A 10243-nucleotide genomic window follows, 5' to 3' on the forward strand; every position below is an offset into this window, starting at 1 on the left:
TCACATGGTCTTTCCTTGGTGTGCACACATTCATGCCTCTGATGTCTCTCTGTGTTCAAATCACCTCTTATAAGGACACCAGTCAGGTTGGATTAGGGCCCATCCTAATGGCCTCATTTTAACTTAATCGCCTCTTTCAATACCCTATCTCCAAATACAGTCACATTCTGAGGTACTGGGGGTTAAGGTATCAGCACATGAATTTGAGTGACACAATTCAGCCCATAACAACCATTACTAACCAAACAGGGTAAAGATAGTATGGGATCTTATTGAAACTTCAATGTCACCATTTTAAGACATGTTCTGTATACTAAGAAACAGGCGGCCAACTATATAGTGGCATGATGATCATATCCCACTTAGAACTTCTATTTTATACTTAATGAAAGTATTCTTCTAGAAATTTCTAGACATTGACATTATGAAGAACTCATACTGTCTTCAGTTACACTGTTTTGCATGTTATGCTGTTCTTTTGTGTGTATCTCAGTAATGAAATATGATCCAGCTTCATTGACTTGTATCTTATTTTCTTAGGGCCTGTAAAACTCTTTTGTTGTTGTTCTGTAATAAATAGATAGGATAGACAGACAGATGGATGGATAAATGAAATTGTAACCACTCCACCAATGAAGTATATCTGCTTAACTATTTTTGAATTTACACCCACTGTTGTTTCCAAATCTTTCTGATCTTTGTGTGTACATGAAAACTTTATACTTCAGTGCTATATAATAATAATAACGGAATTGAAGTTACAGTTATAAACACTGTAGAATTAAATTTTTACATAATACGCATACTTAAAACTAGAGAATTTTAAATGGCAATTAAGCCCATACATGTGTTACCAACAATTCCAATACCATCGCAATGACAACAGCATGAACAGTTATGATCAAATCTGCACATGCATGAGCAATGACAATTGCATCACAATTGCCACAAGCCAACAACAAAGGTAAGACAGCACTGATTATAAAATGGATACAAATTTCAGGGATGTGTACATCTTAAGAGTCGCTGGAGTGTGATTTTTACAACACGAAAACTATGTAGCATCTTTTTTTTTAATGTTTATTTATTTTTGAGACAGAGAGAGACAGCATGAACGGGGAAGGGTCAGAGAGAGAGGGAGACACAGAATCTGAAAGAGGCTCCAGGCTCTGAGCAGTCAGCACAAAGCCCGACGCGGGGCTCGAACTCACGGAGTGTGAGATCATGACCTGAACCGAAGTCAGATGCTCAACTGACTGAGCCACCCAGGTGCCCCAGTAGCATCTTTTAAACATGCATTGCTTCATTTCATCTGCACCAGAGCACTTTGAAATATTAGAAACCAAGGCTGAGAGGACCCAGAATACAAAAATCACAAAATCTGGAACCAAACCTGATTGCCTGGTTCCAAATTCAACAGTCTGCATTTCAAGACACTTGTATCTGGTAGGTGAAAAGACAAGATAAAGGGTACTTCCACATAAGTCATGTTCCTTTCAGTTGACATCCTGCAGACTTTGACTCACCTTCTTTAAACATGCAAGATTAGCAACAGAAAAATCCCCCATGCAGGAGATAGCAATTTGATGTTATTTAAAGTATTATTGCTTCATAGGTTTCACTATAAATCAGTCACGGAACCCTGAACTTTCCTCCAGGATTAATTAAAAATAATAATAGAGCCTCCCAACAAGAGAGGGGAAAGCAGAACTAAGGTCTTTGTGTGATTAATATCACGTGGATGTTTACTGCACTTAAGATAAAATTCATTCTCTTCAAGGCTTGCACAACCCTGGATCTTCATCCTCATTTCCAAATTCTTTTCCTACATATTACATACACTTCCTAATACTTACACATCTACCACTATGTCACAGTCACATTGGCCTGCTTTTGTCCCTCATACTCATCAGTATGATTACTTGCCAATATTCCCGTGGCCTAGAATGCTCTACATGTGGCTCTTCCTCTTGTGAGATCTCAGCTGAAATGCCACCTCTTCAGAAAAGCCCCTCCACCCAACCTAAAGCAACCACACAGTTACTCTCTGTACCACTCACCTTCAGACTCTGCATTTTTCTGCTCTAGTCACATGTGTTCATCACCTGTCTCCTCTTCCTGCCCATTTGCACCCCACCTCCATCTCGCTGTAGACAATGAACCCAATGAGAGTGTACATATTGTCTGTTTTGTTCACCACTGTATCTTCTGATGTTTTAAAAACAGAGCCTGGTGGAGGATAGGTACTTTTATTTGTTAATTAAATAAATGATATCATTTGTAGCATCAAAATCTGAGACAAAAGGGAAAATGAAAATAATAAAGGCAAAATGCTGACTGCTAATGAATTAAAGATTTGAAAGCCCATTTGAGGAAAGGACAAAAATTCCTCTGCTAATAATTGGTGAATATTTCTAGTAAAATTTTTCCCAATGAAGACATAGCATGTCTTATTTCCTGCCCTAAAGGCCCAAGAGGTAAAACCCAGTGTAGGATGCTTTTATTCCTAATGGCTCTAAAAGGTGATATCAGGGGGTGCCTGGGTGGCTCAGTTCATTAAGCATCCAACTTCGGCTCAGGTCATGATCTAAACAGTCTGTGAGTTTGAGCCCCATGTCGGGCTCTGTGCTGACAGCTCAGAGCCTGGCACCTGCTTCGGATTCTGTGTCTCCCTCTCTCTCTGCCCCTCCCCTGCTCGCTCTCTCTCTCTCTCTCTCTCTCAAAAATAAACAAACATTAAAAAAATAAAAATAAAATAAAATACAATAAAAGGTTATCTTGTCCTTAGGAGCACAGACCAGAAGGAAATCTTGCTCTACCACATTCCCTTGAGACTTAAGTGAGAAGAGCATCTCCATATTCTCAGCTCCTTCAGGAAATGAAGGAATCTCCTAAAACAAAAGCCCCTACAGCACTCAAAAAGACCACACTCAGTTCCTCAAACTCAGTAGCCTTTCAGTTAAGGCTTATTAAATGAATGAATAAATAGCTGAAACTCAAGTCTGACAAAGTCTATATATCCATGACAAAGTTTTGTAGGAATTCCAGACATACCTCAGTCAAAAATCTCACAAGTTATCCTTTCTGGATTTACCTCAATTCAACCATTTAAACTTAAATCTATAACTTCTGAAAATAAGTTGGAGAACAACAAATGAACTACTTTTACTTTCCATGAAAAGATAAAGGACAGATCCTCCTCTTCCTTATGCTGTCTTCGTGAAATGACTTATAAATAATTAGCTTAATTTACCCTATATTTGAATCATTTGCATTTCTACTTTGATTTCTTACTGTTCTCTCCATAGCTTCATACACTGTCTGCCTTTACTAGGAGTTGGCATCTGTAACTAACACCGTTTCTACTCAAGAGAACACCCTTTTCTTAAAAGTCTTACTCAGTGCAATTTTGACATCTTTGTTCCTCAGACTATAGATAAAAGGATTCATCATTGGCCCCACAATGGTATAAAAAACTGTGGATACCTTATCTTGATCCAGGGACCCAGCAGGAGAAGGTTTTAGATACATGAATGCCGATGCTCCAAAGAAGAGAGAAACAGTAACTATGTGGGAGCTGCAGGTACTGAAGGCTTTGGACCTGCCCTCTGTAGAACGGATACAGAGGATGTTGGAGACGATCAATATGTAAGAAATGGTAATGGTGAGACTGGGCATTATTACATTGATTCCCACCACAATGAAAACCACCAGCTCGTTGACATAGGTGCTTGTGCAAGAGAGCTGAAGGAGAGGAGGTATGTCACACATGTAATGATTAATGATGTTGCCATCACAGAACGTGAGCCTCAGCATGCACCCGGTGTGGGCCATGGCACCCACAAACCCCATTGCATATGTTCCTGCCATCAGCATGAGGCAGACCTGGTGGGACATGATGGCCTTGTAAAGCAGGGGCTTACAGATGGCCACATACCGGTCATAGGCCATCGATGTCAAAATACAGCACTCATCAATGACAAAGAAGGAGAAGAAACAGAGCTGAGCCATGCACTCCTCGTAAGAGATGGTGTTTTGCTTTACAAAACCTATCAGCATTCTAGGCATTATGACAGACGAGTAGCAGAGATCAATGAAGGAAAGGTTGAAGAGAAAGTAGTACATGGGAGTGTGCAGGTGAGGCTTCAGACCAATCAGAATAATCAAGCCCATGTTCCCCATCACGGTGACCATGTAGATTCCTAAGAAAATGAAGAAGAGAGGCAGCTGGAGTTCTGGCTGTTGTGTTAAACCCAGCAGGATAAACTGGGTCACTGAAGAGTCATTGCCTGCTGCCATTGTTCCCTAGGGCGTATCTGTGAGAACAGGACAGAGGGTGACATTGAAATGAGCACCCAGCTCTCTTCCCCCAATCCCTCCGTAATGAGACAGAGTCCCAGAATGAGAATGAACTCACACCCACCCTCCTGTGTGCCACTGCTGTCTCAGCCTTTGCTGAGATTGTTTAAAGATGTCTATCAAAAAGTCATAAAGGGCAATATCCATAGGGATAAAATGCAGGAACCCTGTGATCATCTCTTCTATACGCCTTCTTTGACAGTCCACCAGTCCCACCTCAGGGACATCTGCCATCTCAGCAAGAGATATATCATTTCAAGGGGTCTGTGGCTCTCATAAAAAAGATTTGGAAAAAGAACAGTAAGAACGATAAAATGCAATCCTCACTCTTCTGCATTAGAACTTTAATATTGGACCTTGGCTCTGATGAATTTCAGGGATGAACAACCCAAAACAGAGATCTTCTTGTCATTTTTGTTTTGAGTGAGTTTTGAACTGATGGAGCCAGAGCGCAAACCTCAGAACCACAGACTCTGAGGAGCCAGGAGTTACAGATCATGATTTCTGATGGTGGTTTTGCCCAGTGTCCTCTCAGACTAGGGGGAAGTAAATATCATCTGCTAGTGCCAGAAGATCCATCTGCTAACATGACCCAAAGGAGTTTTCATGGGTGGGAAATCCTAGGGAACTGATTAAAAATTGGAAGACCTGTGTTTTCCCCAAAGATCAGACTTTGCAGCGGAAAACAATTTTTACCTAGTCTACATTTACAACTTAGTTCATGATAATAGCATTGACCATTGGGAGTATGCCATTTTGCATACAATTTCATTTCCTCCCAAATGGGGTACATCCCCAGATAGAAGAACATGATGATCTTTCCTGCATCCACAATGGTTTCTCCCTAGCACCTATCACTCTATGAAATACCACACATTTATTCATTTATTCATTTGTTGTATGTTCCCACCACACACTCATGTACCCACTTACATTTGAATTTAAGCTCCAAATGGATTGTGTCTATTTTCTCCAGTGCTATCCCTGTAGCACCTAAGTGTTCAATAAATATCTGTATAATAGAAGAATAGATTAATTCCATATTTCCTGGAATTTATAGTGGATACTACAACAGAATTTCCTGGAATTTATAGTGAATACTACAACAGAATTCTTGGCACACAGGCAAAGGCTTGTGTGGTGTCAATGGTTTTCTCTGTAGACCTGAATGTAGGAAGAAAAAGACATCAGTAAGACTAGTAAAGGCCACTACTGAACTCTTAGATACCACACAGATCAGAGTTACTGAGCTTTCTCCCTGAATGTCACACAGAGGACTTACTTTCACAGGCTCTCAGAGAAGTTCCAATGTCTCCCCCTCTGGACTGCAGCATGGAGTGAGATCAAAAGTCAGATTTAGGTCAGTATAGTGGCATTTGGCTTTCAAATGCCAAAATCAAGGTCAGCTTATTATGAGAGGCCATTAAGCCACTCAAGATTTTAATTCCTATTTTGGCACAGGATAGAAAAGATCAAAGCATAGATTTGGAAGGACTAATATGGTGGAGGCCAGCAGTGGGGACTGGTACAAGAAAAACTGAAGGAAGGAGGAGCTATGAGAGGCAATTATAATATTAAAATAAATAAATATATAATAACCACATAAATAATATATAATAAATATAATGCAAGAGATGTTGTAAGGAAAGACTCATCAGGACTTCACACAAAGGGAACAGATATAGGCAAGAAATTCCCAAAGGTACTAGCATAGGGATTTGGATAAATTATGGTGTTGCTATAAACAAAGAGAACTCAGAATGAGTAGAAATATTCATATACATATACATTCAATTTTGAACATGGTGGACTTCAGTTGCCAACTGGACATCCAGGTAGAAGTATACAGCCTACTTAAGGCTAAATGAAGTTCAAGACACAGACCAGAATATGAAAAAAAATTGGAGATTAATTCTATAAAGGTTAAAGCCATGACATTATGTGAACTTAATGAGAGAAAGAGTAAAGGGAAAAAGAACAGAGGTCAAGAAAAATATTTAGGAACTCCCTCATATGGGTCTATACTTAGGATAATTTAAAACCAACCATTACTAAAATGGGTCTCAATTATTATTCTCGGACTCCTCAAAATTACAAGGGGACTAAACATTCCTCAGGGTAAATTTGAAATATGTCCCAAAAGATAGACATTCCTTGGGCGGCAGTAGTGATGAGGACCTTGGAGATTTATTAAAACATGTGTTTTCTATAGAAATGTTAAGAACTCTTATTTAGGTGATCTAAGAACCAGAAACACTCCCTCTAAGTTCATATTATATCAAATCACATTGCAAGAAGAGTTTTATGCCAAGGTTCTAAGCCAGAGCTGAAGGTCATTTTTTCACCTTTAATACAACCAGTATTAATACGTGCAATACAGAATGAGTGTAGAGGGACTCTGAGCTTATCCATACATTGCAAAACTATCTCATTCATGTCCTTTGTTCCACCTACATAACAGTCACCTTAGCCTAATTCAATTGTAACAAAGTATGTCAAATGGTGACCCTTTTCACGAGACCTACCAGAACATCCCTTGACTCCGTTTTAGTAACTCAAGCCCAGTATGGTCTAACTTGTCAAAGTGAGTGGTAATTTAAGCCTTATAGTATATTCTCATAAAGATGCAGAAAAGAAAAACTTATTTTTGACTAAATCAATTTTTAATTTGCAGGACAATGTCTCACTGAGCTAACCTGCTATAAACACCCAGAAATGTTAGATAACATATTTTTTAATTTTTTTGAGTTTTTTTAAAATTTATTTTGAGAGCCAGAAAGAGAGGAACAGGAGCAGAGAGAGGGAAAGAGAGAATCCTGCACTAACAGCACAGAGCCCTCTGCGGGGCTGGATCCTACAAACCGAACTGTTAGATTGTGACCTGAGCCAGAACCAAGAGTCCAGCACTAAACCGACTGAGCCACCCAGGCACCCCAGTCAATATATTTTTAAGGGTAAATATATAACTGAGGTAACAAAAAGAAAATTAAGTCTTCAAGTGCCAGGAAGGAAAAGGAAAACAGAATCTAATTCAGTAAATCTGGAGTGGGCACTAGATTTTGTACTTCTAATGACTTCCCAGCTAACACAGAAGCTGCTGTTCAGATGAGCATATTTTGAGGAGAAAACCTATTGGTCATCCAGCGTTTAGACCTTGGCAGGTGTCTGCAGTTTATTGCAGTTTTTCCACAGGTAAATGCCTGCTTCAGTATAGACAGAGCTACACATTCAGGGTCTCAATAAAGGTGCATGGGTTTCAGAAAAGGTGAAAAAGCAAAAAGGCAGGCCAACTTTAACAAATGAAAGGGCAGGGCGCCTGGGTGGCTCAGTTGGTTGAGCACCCAACTTCAGCTCAGATCATGATCTCAGGAGCCCCGCATCAGGCTCTGTGCTTACAGCTGGGAGCCTGGAGCTTGCTTCGGATTCTGTGTCTCCATGTCTCTCTGCCCCTCCCCTGAACTAACTAACTCTCTCTCTCTCTCTCTCTCTCTCTCTCTCTCTCTCTCAAAAATAAATAAGCATTTAAAAATTAAAAAAAAAAATGAAAGGGCCACAGAGATGGTGTGAGAGTTTCGGGGTCAGAGTAAGCTAAACTCCAGGTGATCTGAGGAGAGAGCATCTACATAGACCCTGGCAAGCAGACTGAAAATAAATGGGTAACTATTCCATATATGAACAAGAATAAATACCAAATATGAAATTTGAGTTAAAAAATTCAAAAGACGAGGCATCGTATGAAAACACAAGTTTTAAAACATACAAAACTATTCTAATTGTAAGTTATTGGTACATATGTAAGTATGTAAAATTATAAAAACTCTATTCTGGAGAGGAGGAAAAATTCTGCTAGGGTCTCCAGCTGGGCCTAAGAATTAAATTGACATAAGACAGATTAGTAGGGAAAAAATATCCACCTTTTAATTATTTTTTTTTCAAAATTTATTTAAATTCTAGTTAGTTAACATATACTGCAATATTGGTTTCAGGAGTAGAATTTAGTGACTCATCACTTACTGTGCGTGGGATTTGTCACAAGAAAAGTGAAAACCAAAAGAAATCGCTTAGAGCCAAATGCTTACAATTGCAAGCTGGACAAAGGATAGCAAATTGTGGAAACGTGACATGGCAAAGGGGCTTTAGCAAGGGTAGCTAATTGTGGAGAAGCAACTAGAAAGGTTTAACAAGGTTTGTTTGTACAGACTTCCCAGTCTCGGGTCTCCCATCACTGGTGATAATGATTTTTGCCTCCCAATGTAGGGAGAACATCTTTCAGATAATATTTGTAGCTTTAATCTTTTTCAGAAGACTGGCTTTGCTGTATGCCCTAAGTTCTTGTGTCATGTTTTTAATATTTTTAGACCTGATTCTTTTTATTGCAGTATTCTTTTTATTGTGGTAGTCTAGAACTGAACACTCAATATCTCCAAAGTATGCTTTAGACCTTACTTAAAAAAAATTTTTTTAATGTTCATTTATGTTTTGAGAGAGAGAGAGAGACAAACAGACATAGCATGAGCAGAGGAGGGGCAGAGAAAGAGGGAGACACAGAATCCGGAGCAGGCTCCAGGCTCCAAGCTGTCAGCACAGAGCCCAATGCGGGGCTTGAACCCACAGACTTTGAGATCATGACCTAAGTGGAAGTTGGAAGCTTAACTGACTAAGCCACCCAGGCACCCATAGAAAATAAATAAATAAATAAATAAATAAATAAATAAATAAATAAATGTTTTTCTTTCTGCCAAGTTCTGTGGCTAGACCTTACTTTTAAAAAGAGTTCTCTATATACAGAAAAACTGACAAGATAATACAGAGTTCTCATACATCCCTCTGGCACACAGTTGGCCCTAATACTAACATTTTACAATCATATGGTTACATTCATTACAAAAGATGAACCAATATTGAGGCATTATTTTTAATTAAAGTCCATAATTTATTTAGTTTGGCTTTTACCTAATGTCTTTTTTTCTTAACAGGGTCCCATATTACACTTATCTGCCATGTCTCTTTAGGCTCCTGTTAGCTGTGACAGTTTCTCACAGGTTCTTTGTTCTTAATGACCTCACAGTTTTGAAGAGTACTTGTCAGGTATTTTATAGGGTGTCCCTCTACTGGAATTTGATGATTTTGTAATGATTACACTGAGATTATGGGCTTGGGAGATGCAGTTCACAGAGGTAATGTCATCTGCATCACGTTGTGTCAAGAGTATATACTACTCTTATGATTTATGAATGTTCATTGTGACTTTGATCACTTGGCTGATGCAGTTTGTCAGGTTTCTTCACTGTAAAGTCATGCTCTCTGCACTCCAACGTCCACTCTGTACTTTTTAGGAAGGCGTTACTATGAGCAGCCCACACCTAAGGAGTAGGAATTACTAATTTGTTGAATTACTTATTTATCAATTTGACCATATGAAGATTTACTTATACACTGGATTATAACCCAATATATACTTTATTTACTCAAATTGTCCAGCTCAAATTTTCCACTAGAGCTCTTTCAGTTGTTTCCAATGCCCCTTTGGAACACTCCCATTGTGTATGTGTGTGTGTGTGTGTGTGTGTGTGTGTGTGTGTGTGTGTATTTGGTGTGTTTATAGCACTTCCTTACTCTGTGGCATTACAAGATGCTCCAGGCTCATCTCGGTTATCTCCTGCCCTGGTCGTTGAATCAGCCATTTCTACAGGAAATGGTATTAAATTCTTCGTATTAGGGAATGGCATTAGAAACCAAGATCCCAATGCTAGCTGTGCTTGTTGCTACGGGGGTGTCATTCTTTTAAGACCCTTTCAGTTGACAAAACAAAGAAATATGTTTGTATACTGACAAATGTATATACATGTGTAGCCATCTTTATCTCTATTAGGCTAAATGTTTG

General features: G+C 39.1%; 1 protein-coding gene across 2 annotated transcripts; it reads right to left on the reverse strand.

Annotated features, from left to right (window-relative positions):
• Positions 1-8986, reverse strand: LOC121035285 (olfactory receptor 147-like). 2 transcript variants are annotated; one of them, XM_040482822.1, is made up of 2 exons: positions 3399-4299; positions 1-14 (listed from the first exon to the last, which is right to left on the reverse strand). In XM_040482822.1, the coding sequence occupies exons 1-2, from the start codon at positions 4297-4299 to the stop codon at positions 1-3; spliced, it is 915 nt and encodes a 304-aa protein (XP_040338756.1). The 2 variants fall into 2 exon arrangements, with proteins under 2 accessions (XP_040338756.1, XP_040338755.1); XM_040482821.1 differs by lacking the exon at positions 1-14 and adding an exon at positions 8968-8986 and having other exon boundaries at positions 3367-4289.
• Between the last annotated feature and the right edge of the window lie 1257 nt (positions 8987-10243).

Source organism: Herpailurus yagouaroundi, unplaced genomic scaffold (assembly GCF_014898765.1).
Source record: "Herpailurus yagouaroundi ecotype Mexico unplaced genomic scaffold, PumYag 161, whole genome shotgun sequence".
Lineage (NCBI taxonomy): Eukaryota > Metazoa > Chordata > Mammalia > Carnivora > Felidae > Herpailurus > Herpailurus yagouaroundi.